We start from the raw sequence: 20,353 nt of genomic DNA on the forward strand, positions 1-20,353 counted from the left end.
CCTGAGAATTTGCATTTCTAACAGTTCCCTGGCAATGTTGCTTTTTGGGTGACCATACTTTTGAGAACCAATAGCTCAGAATATAGTGGAGCTTCCTCTAATTCTGTCCAAAAGCTAGCATCAATTTTTAGCCAATAAACAATGATTCAGGGTCTTACTTGGGAATCCTTTTGTTTTGTTGATTTCTCTGGTTATTGTTGCTTAATATATTACAGATGAGCTACAACAAACCTAGGGAATATTTATCTTATTTTTCTAGACCAATAGAAATCATGAGATTTTTAAAACCATTTTTTAATGTTTATTTTATTTTTGAGAGAAAGAGAGCACAAGCAGGGTAGGGACAGAAGGAGAGGGAGACACAGAATCCAAAGCAGGCTCCAGGCTCCGAGTTGTCAGCACAGAGCCCAATGTGGGGCTCAAACCCATGAAGTGTGAGATCAGGACCTGAGCCAAAGTTGGACACTTAACTGACTGAGCCACCCAGGAGCCCCCGTGAGATTTTGAAGGAGGAGTAGATCAGAAGTCTGGACATCACCTTTGTTTATTTACGAGAAAAATGTCATGTCTGAATTTTTTACAATGAGCTTATTCTTAATAGTGTCTTAACTACTTTTATTAGGATAGTCAATTGTTTAAAACACTGCTCATTTAAGTGGGAAGCACTCCATAGACAAAACTATATTAAGAAAAAAAATTTTTTTTTTTAAATTTTTTTTTTCAATGTTTATTTATTTTTGGGACAGAGAGAGACAGAGCATGAACGGGGGAGGGGCAGAGTGAGAGGGAGACACAGAATCGGAAACAGGCTCCAGGCTCCGAGCCATCAGCCCGGAGCCTGACGCGGGGCTCGAACTCACGGACCGCGAGATCGTGACCTGGCTGAAGTCGGACGCTTAACCGACTGCGCCACCCAGGCGCCCCAAGAAAAAAATTTTTTAATGTTTTATTTATTTTTGAGAGAGAGAGAGAGAGAGAGAGAGAGAGCACGCGCATGAGTGGGGAGGGGCAGAGAGAGAGGGAGACACATAATCCAAAGCAGGCTCTAGGCTCCTAGCTGTCAGCTCAGAGCCCCACGTGGGGCTCGAACTCACAAACTGCAGGATCATGACCTGAGCCAAAGCTGGATACTTAACCAACTGAGCTACCCAGGTGCCCCATAAACTACATTTTAAAATGTATAATAGCAGTTCATTTTCTCATGTTCACTTTGACCTCAGCTGTTTCTGAACATAGACTGTGGGGTTCAACTAGGATCTTTAAAGAAAGACTTTAGAATTACGTTTTTCTAGAATTGTCCTTAATCCCTTGGCTGCATATATTTGAAGAAATAATCTAAATCTCAAATAATTCCACAGCCATGAAACACAACTACACACCTATCAGGATGGCTAAGAGGAATAATAGTGACAATGCCAAATGCTGGCAAGGATGCCAAGAAACATTGCTTGTAGAAAAGTAAAATGCTACAGCCACTTGAGTTTAAAACACTAAACTTGTAATTTCCATATGACACAGCAATTGTACTCTAGGGTACGTATTCCAGACAAATTAAAACTTATGTTCACGCAAATGCCTGCACATGAATGTTCATAGTAGTTTATTTGTAATAACCAAAAACCAGAGTTAGCCTCCAAAGGGTGAATGGTTAAACATTCATGTATTAAAGGTAATACATCCAAACCATGGAATACGACTCAGTAATAAAAAGGAACAAACTACTGAAACATGTAACAACTTGGATGAGTCTCCCAGCATTATGCTGAGTGAGAAAATTCCATTCGAAAATTCTACATTGTATATGATTCCCCTTATGTAACATTTTTGAATTGACAAAATTTTAGAAATGGAGGATAGTTGTTGCCAGGTGTTGGGGGGTGGGACAAAAGGTGGGGGTATAAAAGGACAACATGAGGATGGGAAGGTGTTGGAACTATTCAGTATTTTGACTGTGGTGGTGGTTACTTGAAACCTACACAGGTGTTAAAGCTGTGTAGAACTTAATACACACACACACCAGTCCAGGTAAAACTGGGGAAATCTGAGTATTAATCGATTGTATCAATGTCAATATCCTGGTTGTGATATTATATTACAGTTTTGTAAAATGTTACAATTGGGGAAACTGGGCACAGTACACAAGAGATCTCTCTATATTATTTCTTACAACTGCATGTCAATTTACAGTGATCTCAAATATTTTTTTAATAAACAGTTGTATTAAAAAAAAGACCCTACCAATGATAATAAACCCTGCCAACGATATTACCCTGCATATTGGTAATATTAAGCTTAGGGTGTAATTTAGAGGAAGATCCTAAAGACTTCTCCTTTTTATGCAGAGAAACTGCATAAAAGAATAAATAAATGTGCTAATTAATCATAAATTTTGTATATTTGATTGTTTTAAAAACATAATGTTTAGGTGAAAAGCAAAAGAGGCCTAGATCCTAGATATAGAAAAGACCTTAGGAGCACCTGGGTGGCTCAGTTGGTTAAGCATCTGACTTCAACTCAGGTCATGATCTCACAGTTCATGGGTTCAAGCCCCTCATCGGGCTCTGTGCTGACAACTCAGAGCCTGGAGCCTACTTCAGATTCTGTGTCTCGCCCTCTCTCTCTGCCCCTCCCCCACTTGTGCTCTGTCTCTCTCTTTCAGAAATAAGTGTTAAAAAAAAAAAAAGAAAAAACACAACACCAAGACCTTAAAGGCTGGTCTGATCTAGCCACTTGCCACAGAGGCACCAGCTCAGGTATAGCAGTATGCTCTCAAGGGGTATTTGGTATAGCCACCAGGGATCCTTTGCATAATATCCCCAATTTCCCTAGGGTAATAGTACTAGCAAGTTTGGGGGAAAGATTAGCATATGTATTTTACCTGTACTAATCAGAACTACCATTTACCACGTGTCTGCTCTAGTAGACTGTTAAATCTACATCTAATTTAAACCTCACAATAACTGTGGGTGAGAGGCATTATTATCTCCATTGTACAGATGAGCAAAGTGAGGCTTGGCAAATTTAATGAACCCGCTCTGGCACCAATTGGTAACGTGGTGGAGCCAGGGTAGAGTGTGGGTGTGTGTGGGCCACAGCTCTAGGGCACTTATTCCAGAGAAATTAAAACTTTTTAGCAAGAATACCCGCTACCTTCAAAAGGGGCTACCCCTGTATTGGCTCCTCAACACCCATAAATGGGGTATTCCCAGTGTGATTTGCTTGATCATCTCCTTTAGGAGTTCTTAATCTAGGGGCTGTGGGACCTTACAGGGCCCACAAATTGGTTTCAGGAGATCATGCATGAACCACTGAAATTGGATGTAAAATTTGGTGCAGAGTTGCACACATGAATTTGGGGGAAAGGATCCATTATTTCCACCAGATTCCCTGAAAAGGTTTGGGACTCCAAAGACAGGTTAAGAACTACTGCATCGTTGGATCCAAAGAGAGATTTTTTTTCCCTCCCCCACTGGAAAGCGTTTCAAATGCCCAATAACACCGACAAAGGCGAGTGATACATTTGGGAGAAATAAAATGAGCTGCCAAGTCCTACAAAGAAAGCAGGGTCAAAACCGCTCGTTTGTAAAGGCATTGCAAAGAGGATCCTTGAAGACACTCACCAAATTTCATCTCTGTCTCAGCAGAATTGTTAAGCATTTCCCATCTATTTGTTCCCGATGTCTTTAGAAGATAGTATTTTTGACAAATTTGATACACGATCAAAGGAAATCAAGGTACCTGAAGTTCAATATAAGGGCTGGCCCATAGGCCTAGCCCAAAATTGTGGCTGTTGAATTTGACATGGGCCAATACCTTTTATCATCTTTGTCAGCTTTTAAATTTTTTTTTTCAACGTTTTTATTTATTTTTGGGACAGAGAGAGACAGAGCATGAACGGGGGAGGGGCAGAGAGAGAGGGAGACACAGAATCGGAAACAGGCTCCAGGCTCTGAGCCATCCGCCCAGAGCCTGACGCGGGGCTCGAACTCCCGGACCGCGAGATCGTGACCTGGCTGAAGTCGGCCGCTTAACCGACTGCGCCACCCAGGCGCCCCCTTTTTTTTTTTTTTAATTTTTTTTTTCAACGTTTTTATTTATTTTTGGGACAGAGTGTCAGCTTTTAATAGTCAGGTGTGAGGATAGAAGATACGGCAGCTGTGTCACTGTCCTTGTGCCATGAACGGTTGGAGAAAACCTTTATTTTCATGCCTCTGTGCCAGCCCCTCCCTCTGCCTACAATGTCTTTGCCCGACGAACTTGAACACTGTGTTTAGGTCGTAGATCAAGGTATTCTGGGACTCTTCTGTGATCTTCCCATCTCCCTCCTCCCAGGCAGAACGGTCCTGTAATCAATGTTCTAGCCCTCGGTACACACCTCTGTCACTGTGTCCTTGTCAGCTGCTCCTGTCTGTTTCATCCAGTCCACTGAGCCTCTGAAATGCTACAGCTGTGACTTATTTATTTTGTATTCCTTGTCCCTAACCACATAGTAGGTGGCTGGTGTTTGCTGATGAATAATACATTAGCTTCCAGTTAGGAAAGTCTTACTAGTGCGGGCTGTGTTGAAAGACACCATTAGGTGTAGCTGGTTAAATGACAACAGCAATTACTTGTTAATGAGTAAATGAAATGCCTTTCAGTAACCTCCAGAAGTGACCTCCTGCCTCAGGTGTTGAGGAAACAAATGATCAGGAAAAGGAAGGCCCAGACATCTAGGCAGGTGAGAAAACAGGAAGGTTAAGAAATGGAAGGATTTTAGGTCAGGAATAGTTGGGGATTAGAACAGGGGCCACAACTCAGGTAAGCAGAGAGAGAGAGAGAGAGAGAGAGAGAGGTTTAGCTTGGTTGAGAAAGCAGGGACTTCTTGAATGTGGGAATGAAAAGAAGGGTGAGATACTGGGGTGGACTGAAAGAAGAATGGAGATCACTTGGAGGTGAGGATTAGAGACTCTAAAAGGATTTATTCAGACCCCAGGGACTCACTCATAGTGACAATCACCTACAGAGAAACTGCTAGATTCTGGGACTACTGCTCTGTTGCTTAAACATAGCTTGTATTCTTGGATATTTCGCTAGGATTGTTGAACGTTTGAGCTGCAAGTGGGCCATAGAAATGATCTAGGCCTGTCTTTTTATTTGAATGACTGAGCCTCAAGAAGCAGCTTTGAATCCAGCCCAGCCCTCTCACTGGGCTCAGCCTGAGGCAGGGGGGCATGTCAAGGGGCGCTAGAAAGAGGGCTCTAGTCTGAACTGTGACTCCAGGAAAATTCCCTGGCTGCAATGGCTCAGAGCCTGGTTTCCTTAAGACACAAACCAAATAAAGGCTTTCAAAGAATTAGGTAGTTGGTCAAAAACAAATTTGGTAAACACGCCCAGCTTTTCCTCTCTATTAACATAGTATTTCCTCTCCATTACAGGTTAACAAAGAGAGGAGTTTGTTGGAGAAAGCCTAACGAGATTTAGTTCTACCCTGCCACTCGGGAGGAGGGGAAATGTTAGCTTTTAGTCCTACTGTGCAAGTCTGATAGGGGGAAGTGTTAGCGGAAGGCAGGCTGTAAAGCTGCCTTTGTGTTGGGTTGAATTGTATGCAGATTGGATAATCACAAACATCTACCTCTCAACTTTATCCTTCTCTCCCATCTTGTTTACCGTGGCCATAAATGGCACTTCCTGCGCTTCTGGAGACTTTGTCATGGGTCAATAGAGCGCACTAGTTGCACAGAACACACCTAGGGGACTGTGTCTTTGAGAAATCTCTCCGTTGAAAGTGCATTATTTAAAAGCCCTTTGCTCAAAAAAAAGTGTTGCATGACTATTTGCGCAAGGTACTTGGTGTAGTGACAGGCCACGGTTTCACGTAATCCTCTTTTCAATAGCTATCGGGGGCCCCGAGGCTTGAGACACAGACCTGGAAAATCAATTCCGTCCGCATCTGCAAACCCGTTCCCTCGGAGAATGTGGCGAAAACCGAGGGTAACAGTCCGCGGGCCCAGGCGGACCCGGTTCCTCTTTCCGCGGGCCTCCAAGGCGCGCTCGACTCCCAAGCCCCGAACGCCTTCGCTCATCTCCCAGCGGGAAGACGCGGGAAGCCGGGGGGCCCCGGCTCCCAGAGCCCGCGCGCCCGAGGCTGGGCCGGCGACGTAGCCCCGCAGCGCGCCCCGCCCCGGCGTGTCCGCGGGCGCGCGCACGCACGCAGGCGCGGGGGCGCACGGCGCGGGCGCGCGCAGGGCCGGGCCGGCACGGCGGCGGGAGCGCGCGCGGCTCCGGGAGGCGGCGGCGGCGGCGGCGGCGGCGGCGGCGGAAGCGGCGAGGGCGGCGGGCGTCCGGCTCTGAGGAGGTGGTGGTGGTGGCGGCGGAGGCGGCTCCGGACTGGGCTCGGCTGGGAGCGAGCGAGGGTCGGGGGCGCCGGGTCGAGCGCGGATCCCCCGGCTCGACCATCCTCCCGCCGCCCGGACGCCTGGGCCGCGGAGTTTGTGTCCCGGCTCGGACCCCGGCGCCCAGCCCGGAGCCGTAACCTTGAGGCGGCGGCGGCGGGGCCGGGCCGGGCCGGGCCGGGGGGCGGCGGCGCTGGATCCGCGGCTGCCCGATCGTTGGCGGGAGATGTCGAACCCCGGGACGCGCAGGAACGGCTCCAGCATCAAGATCCGTCTGACAGGTACGGCCGGTGGGAGGCCCCCCCGCCCCCCCCCCCCCGCTCCCCCGACGCCCCCTGGCGCCCCGCACGGCCCCCCAGCAGCCCCGGAATTTCCCGCAGAGCGCCCCGGTGGAGTGGCCCTCCCCCACGCCGGCCGTTGTCCCAGGACCTCGTCACCCCCCTCGGCGAGTGCCCCTCGCTCCTCGCTCCCGGCCCCGCCCCCTCGCTGCTCCCGGCCCCGCCCCCTCGCTTCTCACCCCGATTCCCCCCCGCGGCCCTCTCGCTTTCCTCCTCCTTCCCCCACCTGCCCCTTCGCTTCTCCCCTCCTGCTTTCACCCCTCCACCCCGGTCGCCCCCCTCCCTCATCCCCGCCTTGTCCCCTCGGTTCTCCCCCTCGTGGCCCCGCCCCTACTCCTCATCTCCCCCCCCCCTTTCCTACCCCTCGCTTTCTTCCCTCTCCCCTTACCTGCCTCCTCGCTTTTCCCTCCAGGCCCCGCCCCTTGCTCTCGGTCCCGCCCCTCGCTTCTCACCACCTTCCCGTCGTCTCCCGCTCCCCTGTCTGCCCTCGGACGTGCCCCCTAGCTTCTCCCTCCTGCCCCCGGCTCTCACCCCCTCCCCCACACTCTGTACCTTCCTCCCGCTACCACCCCCCCCCACCTGCCCCCCGGCTTCTCCCCTCCCGGCCCCGCCCCTTTATTCTCCCTTGGCCGGGCTCCCTCACTTTCCCCCTAAGCCCCGCCCCTCATTTTCTACCTAGTCCCTCCCTTGCTTATCTCCCGGCCCCGCCCCCTTGCTTCTGTCTCGCTGCCTCCACCCTTTCCTTCAGCCTCGAATTCCTCAGTCCTATCTCGTGGCTTCTCCCCGTCCTGTTCTCCTCACTTCCCCGCTGGTCCAGACCTCTTCGGTCTGCTCCACTTCCTTTCTCCCTCAGGCCAGGCCACTATCTACTCCTGACCGTGCTTCTTCAATTCTTTCCTTCTCTGCATTGCACTTTGCCGTCACCGCCCCCCCCCTCCCCCAGCATCCTTGAGCCCTGCCGAGGCGCTGAGGGACCCCCGCCCCGCCCCCCACTGGAGGCTCGGGCAGCTGCACTAACGCAGGCTCCTTGATTCGCTCCCGTTTAGTCTTTTCAATGAAATGCCCGTGTCTCCTAGGAGCCTCTGTAGTGCCACCTTCAAGGGTGAGCGCGAGGCTCTGCGGGCCGGCGACGCGCGGGTTTGGAGGAGTGTGGACGCGAGCTGTCTGCGGGAGGCGCCCCTCGCTAGCGGGCCCCGGAGATCCCGGGCCGGTCTGCGCCCTCGCCCGCCCCTTCGCGGTGTCCTCAGGGCTTAGGGCGCCGCGGCCGCGCCTCCCAGCTCAAATTCACACCTGAGGCGGGATTGTAGGGCTGCAGATGCGGTTCTGCTGCGGGACTTTCCGAACTCGACTATTTCCAGCCCTGGAAAGGAAATAAAAAGTTCAGGCTAATTCCTGACGGGGGCTTTCCCCTGGATTTTTCTGTTCGGTGGCCCGTGTGGTGAGGACTCCGAAGTCAGAGTCTGGTCAGATCCTTTCACAGACAGAATGAGCATTTTGGACACTTTATCGCAGATGCGTAACACTAATTCGTCGGTAAAATCCATGAAAACAACAATGGGTGATTGTTTAAAAACTAAAGTTTCCTTTGAAGGTACATGGTTGTTGCATGATTTTTTGTTTGTTTCGAGAGAAGAGTTATAATTTTTTTTTTTTTGTATAAAGATGTCACATTAGGTTATGATGAGATGATATGTTCAGATCAGATGATTTGGACCCAAATCCAGACCCTGGTTTTGTGGAGTGACAGCCATATATTCCAGGGATCTTTGCTTCTGGAGAAACATCATCCTTTATTCCAGGACTTGGAGGAAACACTTCTCACTATGGAGATACAATGTATAACATTGTTATTTTTATGGTTACATGAAAGCCATGTTTTTGACTTTGTGATGCTTGTAAAACTTTAATTACTGACAACTTTAATTTGATTCTCATTTACAGTGTAAACTGTAATTGACATCAGATTGGTTTCGTTAAAAGCAGAAGTAACTGACTTCATGAGTTTTGGTAGAAATATGATTAATGTTTCAGAAGGAATAGGTTCTAATGAGAGTGTGTCAGGTGTAATATATATATTAATCAAGCCTAATTGGCAGGTCTGGGCCTTTCCCGTGTGAAGGGGGTGGGGGGGGGGGGACTTGGTTTGTCCTCCCAAATTATTTTTGGATTCAGAAATTTAGGTGCCACAGATGTAGAAATGCTTTGGAGAGTTTTGGATGGCATTTGATACTGAAGGATCAGGTAAAGAAGGGTGTTGTTTCCAAAGCACCTTTTCCCTTCACCCCTGGTGATGTTACTGGCGGTCTGAGATGATCTGTGAGTGTGGTCATCCCCGCAACAGGATGGAGAGTTGAGTGGTCATTGTAGACCCACGTGCAGTTGTCTCTTGAAAGTTCATTTATGTTGTAACGTTGGAACCAGATATTTCGTTGAAGAGGGGGTGGTTTTGGCCTCATCTTCAAGCTTTCAGGGGCAGTTTGAACTCCCTTCACTTCTGGCCTGTTGGATAGCCATTTTTTAAAAGTTGTATGCTTTTGTTACAGGTTTCAGAGTTTATTTCTACCTGTGATATTTGAAAAAAATATTTTTAAAAATGAGGGACATTCTAACCAGTCAGTAATACCACACAGAGCATAATTCAAGGCAACATCTGATGGCATGGGAGTTATAAAAGAGCATTTAGAACTTTGGGGTCCACAGTTGTATTTGGTGATGAAGAGAGCATTGGATTTAGAATTAAGAGACTTGAGGGGCACCTGGGTCGGTTCAGTGGGTTGAGTGTCTCATTCTGGATCTCAGCTTGGGTCTTGATTTCAGGGTCGTGAGTTCAAGCCCCACATTGGGCTCCGTGGTGGACGTGAAGCCTGCTTAGGAAAAAAAAGACTTGATTTTGTTCAGCTCTATCCTAAGCTGCATGATATGGAACAAATTATGTGACCTTTTGGGGTCTCAGTTTCGTCATATAAAATGAGATTTCAACTTAAAAATTTTATTTAAATGTTTATTTATTTGGAGAGAGAGATTTAGAGAGTGAGCGGGGAAGGGACAGAGAGAGAGAATCCCAAGCAGGCTCTGTGCTAACAGCTGAGCTCGAACTCACGAGCCATGAGATTGTGACCTGAGCCAAAATCAAGAGTCCAACCGCTTTACTGACTGAGCCACCCAGATGCCCCGAGATTTCAACTTTATTCTAACATCTTTGATTCTCCATTTGGCTACCTACTTATTCTGAATTATGTTGGGTACTTATGCTTTGTGTTATTAAATCTCAATGCTGATATTCAGAAATTTGTGTTAAAACACAGCTCTTATGTTTGATTTATGCTAAGCATTAATTTTGTGTATTGATTATGATATATTTTTTTTCTTCCTCTGGAGCCCTTTCAGCTTTTGAAAACTGTTGAGTGGTATATGGAGCTGCTTTGGAAGCCTGGCCTATGTAGTAGAAGAATATTTGAGTCTTTATATTTAAAAGAATTTAACTTTAATGAATGTCTTTGTGATGTTTTAACAGGAAAATAGTTTTTAAATAGTTTCAGTAGGTTTGGGGCATAATATGTGCAAAATCAAAGTGATCTTAACATTATCTTGTAGACATTTAGAGTTCACTGGCAAATCAAACACTTCGGAAACGGTTTTAAGTTCAAGCAGGATTTGCAAAAACTTTTGTTTCTTATGTGGTACACAAATGAATCCCAGATACATTATTTAGGCCACTTTGGGTAAAAGAATGGAATTTTGGGCTCTAAGGGTTCCACAGTGCTCTTCAAGCAAATTAAATTTTATTCCAATGTTAACCAGTTAGTTGAAATAGCAAATGCCTAAACTTTTTTGGGTATTTAGGCCTTGAAACACTCTCAGACCTCCTTGTGTTTTTATATCTTTTGAAGCGTGACTGCGTGTTGCAAAGAGAAAAATTCTAATTCCAAGTAGAGAGAAGGGAAGAGGCCTTCCTTGATAGCATATGGAAATGGAGGCTATTTTTAAAGTTGTAGCACATGGAAAGTAAGGCCGACTTGGGGTTTGGCATCCAGATGATGCGACTTGGAGAGAAACAGTTGTAGTAATAACTGTTAATAACTGTAATTAACCAATAACAGGTGGTCTAATTGATTTGAAATAGTTCTGTTTCTCTTAAAGGTTAAGAAGGCTGTTAAGAGAGTTCCCTTTATTGGTTTATGGCAGCAGTGAACCTCGCTTATGTAAGGCAGGCAACACTTTGGTTTTTAACGACGAAACCGGGATAAGCTGGCATAAGTCATCAGTGTTTAGCCCTGAGCTGCTTCTGAGTTTTCCTCGGGCTCAGCCTCAGATTTATGAAGGTACTGTGAAGGCACTTCTTTGGCTGGATTAATGCTGGTTAAGGGTGTGGGATGTGCTACCTCAAGTAACTATTGCAAAAGTTAAGCTTCAGTTTTACTTGAAAAGGAATCACATTCTGCCAAATATAGGTTATATTTGTGATTTGACCACATTGGAGAGGTCTTGAGAAAAACCTTTTTTTTCCCCCCTCAAATCCGTTTTTTAAAACTTCTTGACCCCCTAACTGACCTGAGAGATGAAATACCTTGTACACTTTATTTCTGTCTATAGCTCGATAGTAATTGTAGTGATATCCAACTAGAATTTTTGACTTCAAGTCTAATTATTTCAGTTCACAACTCCTATTTCTGCAACCATAAAAGTGGTGTCTGAACTTTGAGTTTTTCCTTCTAGTCTCCAAATTTTCATTTTCTCTGTTTGGTCGAATTGTCGGGTTCTGGCGTGTTGTGCTGTGTGTAAGGGGAGGTTCTGGGGGCTGAGTCACTTGGGAAGAAGTATTTCCTCATGAATTAAAAAAAAAAGACTGACCCATAATATTTCAACATCAGCTCAATGATCCACTTGACTAAACTGGCTGTTTTGTAACATGTTTGTGGACACTGGTTAAAAGTTAAAGTAGCTGAATTGTGCATTTTATTGAGTGCCAAGAGCAAAAGGGAAGTTCAAAAACCTTCGGAAATAGATGAAATAATTTAGTATCCTGGCAGTGCTCTGATTCTCTGGTTGAGAAGCCCTAATTTTTAGGATTCTTACTTGGATCAAATTGTTGTAATTTCAAACCATTTTAGAGGTTAAATATTTTTAAGCCAGTAGAGAATTAAAAATATGTGGTTATTTATTTTATTTTTGTCACTGAACAACCTAAGTGACTGGTTTGCTTGTTGTTCTGTAAGTGAATGTTATTGAGAGACAACCCCTAATTTAAATTGGCTTGTCATCCACCGCATTCTAGCTGACCACGTCCCTAAGGCATGCTACTTAAAGATGAGCTGGAAAGCTCTGTTGAAAACACACACACACACACACACACAAGCATCTAGCCATGTGGACTGGAAATATCTTCTTTTTAAAATGTTAGAATTACTGTTGTGTCTATAGATGCAATGTAATCCATTTGGATATTTAAACTAAGTGGAATGTTGTTTCCATGCTTCCGGATTAAAGTGGGGGGAGCTCTTTTATTGTTTTAAAACAAGGCTTAAATAATGTACAATCAATGCGCCTGGTGACGCGCCCCACTCTCATTCCAGCTGTGTTCACCTCCATTGCAGCTGAAAGGAATTCTAATTGGCTGAGGAATGTCAGCAACATCGTGTATCACTGAGCATGAACCTATTTTGCCGGCTGCTGGGTGATGCATTTCAGATGTTTTCAGCTCCCGAGTCCAACTTGGAGGTTGCTTTCAGGAGTCTGGAAGAGAACGTTGTGAGGCTGCGGGATGTAGACAGCGGCCTGCGTTTTTCTTTGTACGTTGGGCATTCGCTAGATTCTCTAAAGGCCACGCACGGTGCTTTCTTGTGGCTTAAACACTGACTCGGGGAGTCAGAAGGTCGGAATTTGATTTTTAACTCACAGAAGTGAAGAAAGGGGGTGGGTGGAATTACAATCTTTTAGACTCCGTTTGCCTGTCTGTGATGCACCTGCCTTTGCATGTTGCGCAAGGACTTGATGCGGATTAAATATTTTGATGCGTAGTTATGGATTATTTATAGGGTAGCCTGGTGTAAATAGAGGGCCATAGGTTCCTGTTATTTCTTATTCCCAAATAATTATGTCATTGCTAACACTAATGGTATGCTTTGACACTGAAGAAAATCTATAAAACCTATTGATAAACATGAAAAGTAATACTCAAGAACAAATTGTTAAATTCTCTATGCATTCAGAAAGTTCCTTGGAGAAATAGCATTAGTTGCCAAAGCCAGCCTCATCTTTAATTGTGAAACCTTGGAAGCATTCCCATTAAAATCGGGAACAATACAGGGATGTGCTCTGTCAAAATTGTTGTTAACTAGAGAAAGACAGCAGAAAGCAAAATTGCTATTATTTGTTTTAGAAGTCCAAAAGAATCAGCTGATAAACAATTATAAGCAATTAAAAAGACTTAAGTAGTGGGATAGAAAATTTCTCCGTGAGAAAAAAAATGGATAGAAGTTGATATGCAGAGACAAACTAGGAAAAATAATTTGCAGTCTATATGAAAATGAAAGTCTAGGGGCGCCTGGGTGGCGCAGTCGGTTAAGCGTCTGACTTCAGCCAGGTCATGATCTCGCGGTCCGTGAGTTCGAGCCCCGCGTCAGGCTCTGGGCTGATGGCTCAGAGCCTGGAGCCTGTTTCCGATTCTGTGTCTCCCTCTCTCTGCCCCTCCCCCGTTCATGCTCTGTCTCTCTCTATCCCAAAAATAAATAAACGTTGAAAAAAAAATAAAAAAAAAATAAAGAAAATGAAAGTCTAGCTTCCTTAATATATAAAGAGCTTTCAAAATCAATTAGAAAAAGGCCAATAACCTATTTGCAAAGAATACAAACACTTCAGAAAAGACAGAGAATGGGTTTCAAACATGGGAAAAGATACCCAGCCCTACATATCAAACAAAATACCAGTTGAAACTGGGAGTGAAACAGTTTTTCACTAAGCAGATTGACAAAGACCAAAGAGTTTGAAAATATGTTATGATGACAAAGGTGTGGAAAAGCGGAAGCTCTTTTCCATTGTTGGCTGAGAATGTAAATTGATACAATAGAGTAAGGACAGCAGCTTGGTACTATCAGATAATAAATGTCTATGCCTTTGATTGACCAATTTTGCCTCCAGGAATTTTTCTTACAGATATATGCAAGGGGCGCCTGGCTGGCTCAGAAGAGCATGAGACTCTTGATCTTGGGGTCACGAGTTTGAGCCCCACATTGGGTATAGAGATCACTTAAAAATGAATAAGTAAATAAGTTAAAAAAAACATCTATGCAAAATCATTGCAGCATTGTTTGAGACTAGGAGAGAAAACACCCTAAATGTGCCATTAATAGAGCACTAGTTAAATCAATTATGTTATATACCCAAGGATGTGTAGCTGTTTAACAGAATAAGATTGTGCTTATAAGATTCTGATACAAAGCACTTTCTAAGACACATTATTGTGTGGGGGAAAAAGATTCAGAGGAGTGAATGTTGTAATACTATTTGAGTAATAAAAAATAAAAGGGGAAATTTATTGACCTATTTGTATAGGGTATCACTGCAAGGGTACTGCTGAAAATACTGATTGTGATTGTCCCTGGGGGAGAACCAGGGCCTGAGGATCTGGGTGAGAGGGACATGTTTTCACTGTATTCCTTTTGTACTGTTTGATCTCTTCCCCTCTTTCCTCTTGAGAATAGATTGCTTTTCAACAATTAAAAATGTTGAGAAAAAAAAGAATCTACAGCTCTTAATCTCTTAGGACAACTAGTACATTGGTTGAAATTGTTTTCAAATGCACGTGTTCTGAAAATTCAAAATAATTGTGTCAAATATATTTTAAAAGGCTAAAATAGTGTCTAAAGGCATATAGCCATGCTTATATGTATTTCTTCACAGGAAGATTCCTGGGTTCTGGAGAGTGAAAAATACTCTGCATACTTTGTAGATCTGAACAAACTTTTTTCCCAGAGAATATGTTTATTCTGATACTTAAACACACACACAAACACACACACACTCACACACAAATTGTTCCAGCATGAAACTAAGTAAGCCCAAATTTTTTCCAGATTGAGAAATCTGGTCCCGAAATCAATCTTTTTTCGTTCTTCTTTTCTTTTTGGTTTTCTTTTCTTTTCTTTCTCTTTCTTTCTCCCTCTCTCTCTCTCTTTAAAAATTTACCTTTTTGGGGCGCCTGGGTGGCGCAGTCGGTTAAGCGTCCGACTTCAGCCAGGTCACGATCTCGCGGTCCGTGAGTTCGAGCCCCGCGTCGGGCTCTGGGCTGATGGCTCAGAGCCTGGAGCCTGTTTCCGATTCTGTGTCTCCCTCTCTCTCTGCCCCTCCCCCGTTCATGCTCTGTCTCTCTCTGTCCCAAAAATAAATAAACGTTGAAAAAAAAAAATAAAAAAAAAAAATAAAAAAAAATTTACCTTTTTCTTTTTTTAAGATTTTAATTTCAAATAATCTCCACACACCACGTGGGGCTCAAACTCATGACCCTGAGATCAAGAGTTACGTCCCCTCCGACTGGCCAGCCGGGTGCCCCTGAGATCTACTTTCTATAGTGAGCCCTTTGAAAGATTGGGGTCTTGGTTCTAAATAACAGTGCTGGTTTATATCATTTATTTGGAATATCATTTGGGGTTACCTCGGACCTATTTTCAGAAAATAACCTCATCCCTAAAGTGGGGACAAAAATGCTAACTTGCATAAACCAGCATCAATAACTTGGTATTTTCCCTAAATATTTATCAATATTTGCTTTAAACTTTTTATGGGCTTGCTTATTAATTTTAGCTGTGCCTAAAGAAGAAATAACTGACTCGATAAAAGTAGAAAAGGTTGTAACCACCTGTAATTTATTGCCTTATAGTTCTCCTAGATCTTTGGGATAAAAAGTCTAAATTTTACTGAATTGTATTTCTACATATATTACCTACAAATGATAGATTTGAGATTTGCTTGATGCTTGCTCGTACATGTCAATAATAGCAATGCCTTCTCTGTCTGCGTTTCTTCATTTCCAAAGAGTTCTCAAGTACATTTCCTCACTTGAGCCAAGCTGTCAAACCAAGCCCCAAGAGCGTTGTGTGTTTTGTTTTGTTTTGTTTTGTATGTGTTTTTATTTCTAGGTTAAAAAAGATAGCATGCAACTTGTTTTACTCTTTAAAAACACATTTTACAGGACAGAAAAGGATAGTTCCTCTTGTCCTAAATGGATAATCATATCATGTGCAGTTATGGAAATACTCAGAAGCACACTTAATCTTTTTTTTTTTTTTTTAATTTTTTTTTTCAACGTTTATTTATTTTTGGGACAGAGAGAGACAGAGCATGAACGGGGGAGGGGCAGAGAGAGAGGGAGACACAGAATCGGAAACAGGCTCCAGGCTCTGAGCCATCAGCCCAGAGCCCGACGCGGGGCTCGAACTCACGGACTGCGAGATCGTGACCTGGCTGAAGTCGGACGCTTAACCGACTGCGCCACCCAGGCGCCCCGAAGCACACTTAATCTAAACTATAATAAATTCATATACTTTACAATAATCAATAATCCTATGCAGGAGAAGGCCTACATGTTCTCATGGGACGTTGACTTAACTCTCCTTAGGCTTCAGTGAGGAAAATCCACAAACTCACAACATTAGGTAAGGTGTTTTCTGTTTGTTTTTTTTTTTTGTAAGGTAGCCTTTTTTTTCCTCCTTGATTGTGCAAGATTGGAAAGGTGACGTTCTTGTTCCCACACACACCTAGTAGACACCTTCAGCTTTACATATCCCAGTCTTCCTGATTTTCTCCTCCCAGAAACCTTCCTGTCCCCAGTCTTGCTCGCTTCATTAAATCCACTCAGTTGCTCAAACCCCAAACCGAGACATGTTGTCATATCTTTTGTATCTAACTCCTCAAGCCCTCTCGTTTCTGCAGCCATGGTTCATCTGGAGCGTGTCTTCTCTCTATGCCCCTTGCCTCTCTCTTAGTTCAAGCTGTGAGCATCTCTTGTTTGGACAGCTGCCTCTTGCCCTTTTCGATTTGAATGTGACTTGCATCCAAAACCATCCTGCCACAGCATCAGCTATTTCTCGATTTCCAAGATGTTAAAAGATTAACTACAAAAGCCCTCATTTTCGCTTCTTCTAAAGGGGAGCTGGAAAGAGATTTGTTCACATTGTCCTTTCTCTTGGCTAGGACGGCTCCGTCACCGTCTGCTTCGGTGTTCACTGCCTCTAGCTTCAGCTCCAGGAGCATTGGTGAAGACGGCCGGTTGTCTTTGTCAGGGTCGTGGAGCTTCTCATGGTCGGATGATTTAGGGATGGACACTGGCAAGTTGAACTGTGTACAACCACGGAGGGAGATCAGGAGACCAAACTAAAGACTACTATTTGAAAGAACCGAGAAGGGGAAATAGATAGTCTTTATGGTTCAGAGCGCGCATTACATTCTCTTGCACAGGAGCAGCCAGTTGCCTCTGGATAGCTCATGATTTTATCCCCACCCCCTTGCACGACAGCCATTCCCCAAGGCGCTCTGATCCTAGTCCACACCATCTTAGTAAGTGACATCACTGACCAGGTAGGGTGTTCGCTGAATTTTACCCTGCCTCCTTTGTTCAGCCAGTGTCACGTTTTTATTTCTGCCATGTATTTACAATACCACACTTCATGACATTGAGGTTTTTTTTATTAGTTTTTAAAAACAAGATGCTTTCAGATGTAAGTGGTTTAAACCCTAGCTTAAATTGGTTCAATAGAAAGCATTTTATTCAGTAAGTTAACTGAAAAGTCCAAAAGTAGTTTCACTGTATGACAAGGACCCAGTTTCTCTTTGGTTCTCAGTGCTGTGACCTCAGAACCATTCTTGGCTGTCTCTTTCTCTTGTGATCAAAAGATGGCTCTAGATGCTCCCATAGTGATTTCCTTCTGGCTTTAACCAGCAGAGATGTTAAAAGTCCACTTTTCCAATAGTTCTTTGCTGGAGTAGAAGTCCTGGAGTTGAATCCTCTTGTTGGGTTGGCCTGATTTGGGTCATGTATCCATCTCTGAACCAACCGCTGTGGTAAGGTTGATGGGATGTGCGGGTTGGGCAGTTAGGATCCATCTTGGCATCTAGTAATGGCGTTAGTCCTACCCAGCATACAGGACGGGACATTTTGAGGGAACAGAAAGATGGATGCTGGGAAGGCAACCAACAACTAACTAGATGATACCATTAAAAAAATGTATAATTCTGGCTTTGTGTATGCTGAACATGAGGATGAGAAAGCTACCATTTAATGAACTTCTGAAAAACAAGTATGCCTTCTTTGTGTGAAGCAAAAGATGTATTTCTGTAAAGGTGCCAAATATTTTTGCTAAGAGTTAGGAATGGTAGCTTTATATGTAAACTTACCCCAACAAATGTTATTGTTGATTTATGTCATAGAATGTTTCTGGATTGTTGTGTTATTTGGGACTATTTCAAGTACTAAGACTTAAACAAAATTCAGGTACAGATTCTAGAAATTCTTATGTCATTTCCCTAGAGATGATAGGGTATTTTTTGAGAGGGGAAAAATACACGTTAATTATTTGTTCATTGAATTCAGGATGAATAGAAAGAAAAAAAATTGTTCTTTATGCAAGAATATAATTTTTTATAAGGCGATTACCAACCCTTCTTTATAATAAAGTCTTTGAAATAATATCCATTGTGATACTTGGAGCCCTGCATTTTCTTTGCCATTTTCCTAAAAAACAGGGAGGGGGGCTTATAAACAGGCTTAAAAAATGGGGGGGGGGCGCTCATGGCTGAGCTTTGAACCCATGTTCCAAGGAATGGTTGGCGCTCTCATCTGCAAGTTCTTTCCTCTGTGGAGCCAGCCAGGTGGGGTGGTTAGGAGCTGGGCTGGAGCCAGCCTGTGCCTTTAGATGAGTGACCTCATCTCTAAGTTTTCTCAGCTTAAAAAAAAAAAAAAAAAAAAAGACGGTGGGAAATAGTTGGAGCCACTTCAGAGTTTATGAGTATTAAATGAAATAATCCACATGCAGTGTCTGGTACATAGTTATATGTTAGCTAATATTAATATTGTCATCTTTCAGTGAATCTAAGGTGACTTTGAAAGTCACACCATTGCCTTATGTACCACTAAAAAAGAAACACCAGTATAACACTACAGCATGATTCATTTGAAGATTTCAGAGATGTTAAAATAAGAGAAAATGTCTTCGAATCAATGGTACACGGTATTATGGCTACTCTGACTTGCAAGTCCTGGAAATTGTGTGCACACCCACAAAGTACCACAAAGTAATGCCATCTGTCTTCAGTTTAGACTGAAGACATGGTGTGATCTGAAGTTTCTCTTCGTTTTGGTGTTTGTCCTAAGCTTATGTTGGTGTTGGTCTCGTGTTGCGATATTGGCGATTTAATAATTGCTACTTCATTCTGTAGGTTTAGTAATGGATTATACAAGACCCATGATAGGCTTGGAAACTGGTGATTTGCTTTCTTCAGCGCTTTAGAAAAAAATGGAGATAATGTTTTTGGAAATCATCAATAATTGGTTGGCTAACACTCATCAGAAGTTCAAGGTAGCTGAAATGATAGTGCCCGGAACGTTTTAGAACAGCACAGGTTGTTGGCAGAGAGCCTGCTTAGGAAGGCGCCTTTGATACACGCAAACACATTCAGTTTGGAAGGCATAATATTGATATTTGGAAGCAATGCGTGGTATTTGATTTTCCACTAAAATTTAAATGTGGAAGTACATTGTAGAGTTTGAGCGGTAGTCACAGGCTCTTTAAGTACCAACTTGGTGCAGTAAAAAGTTGCTATGTGATATGCTACGCTGGAATTTAGAGTAAAATCTATGAGGATAGCACATAGCCTCGATAGCGTGCTGTTTCTCTTGGAGCCTGATATTTCGGGTGTTGTGACGGGAGCAGTGTAAGCCTGTTCTGGCTCTCTCTCTCTCTCTTTTTTTAGGTCTGTTTTTGATATTAACTTTGAAATGAATCACGGAAGTCTTTTTGGAGACTTGTCATACCTGTTTACTTATTGCATTATTTATGGCTTACTTCACGAACTGAATGTCAGCGGGGTTCCACTTTTGTTCACGACAATCGCAGGAGAGGAACAGATGTGCCGATGGCTTACCTCGAGCCTCGTCATAAGCCCCAGAGGCTGTCCTCAGGCACATCTGGCACACGAAGTATTTAAATAGTATTTGAGGGTGTTGGTGATGATTTTGGAAAAGACTCACTCTGCACATTCCATAATTTCATGCATTCTGAGACAACAGTGTGTGTTTTCTTTTTGGAAACCCAGGTTTGGCTTCTGGATTTTGTCTAGGGTTCAGCCTAACGGTAGGGAAAAAAAAGTTTTTATGTTTTATTTCAGACAAGGAGTTTGACTTTAGGAAATGGTACCTCTGTTGAAATACCAACAAAAAATATTTCCAAAAGGAAACAGTTTATCAATGTCAGCACTTTTCTTATCACCTGTACAGTAGCGATGTTTATGTTTAGAATAGACAGGAGCCAGTCAAAATCTCTCAGCAAGGCTTTGCAAAAGGGTATGATGATGTCGGTGTTACTCCAGGTGTTTAATTTCAGGCAGTGTGAGTCAAGGATTTGGCATTTCTTATATTAGAATAGATGGGAC

The 20,353-nt window shown here is 43.7% G+C and overlaps 1 protein-coding gene across 5 annotated transcripts in view; it reads left to right on the forward strand.

The window, feature by feature from the left end:
- The first annotated feature begins 6,342 nt into the window (after positions 1–6,342).
- SMURF1 (SMAD specific E3 ubiquitin protein ligase 1) overlaps positions 6,343–20,353 on the forward strand; it is a 110,883-nt gene continuing 96,872 nt past the window's right edge. For 2 of the 5 annotated variants that reach the window (XM_030300364.2, XM_030300365.2), the window contains exon 1: positions 7,870–8,303. In XM_030300364.2, coding sequence (XP_030156224.1) covers positions 8,198–8,303 — 106 coding nt within the window. In that variant the 5' untranslated portion in view covers positions 7,870–8,197. Of the gene's footprint in view, positions 6,656–7,298; positions 7,815–7,868; positions 8,304–20,353 lie in introns of those variants that run through there. The other 3 variants (XM_030300370.1, XM_030300366.1, XM_030300368.2) reach the window with 3 other exon arrangements.

Source organism: Lynx canadensis, chromosome E3 (genome assembly GCF_007474595.2).
Source record: "Lynx canadensis isolate LIC74 chromosome E3, mLynCan4.pri.v2, whole genome shotgun sequence".
NCBI lineage: Eukaryota > Metazoa > Chordata > Mammalia > Carnivora > Felidae > Lynx > Lynx canadensis.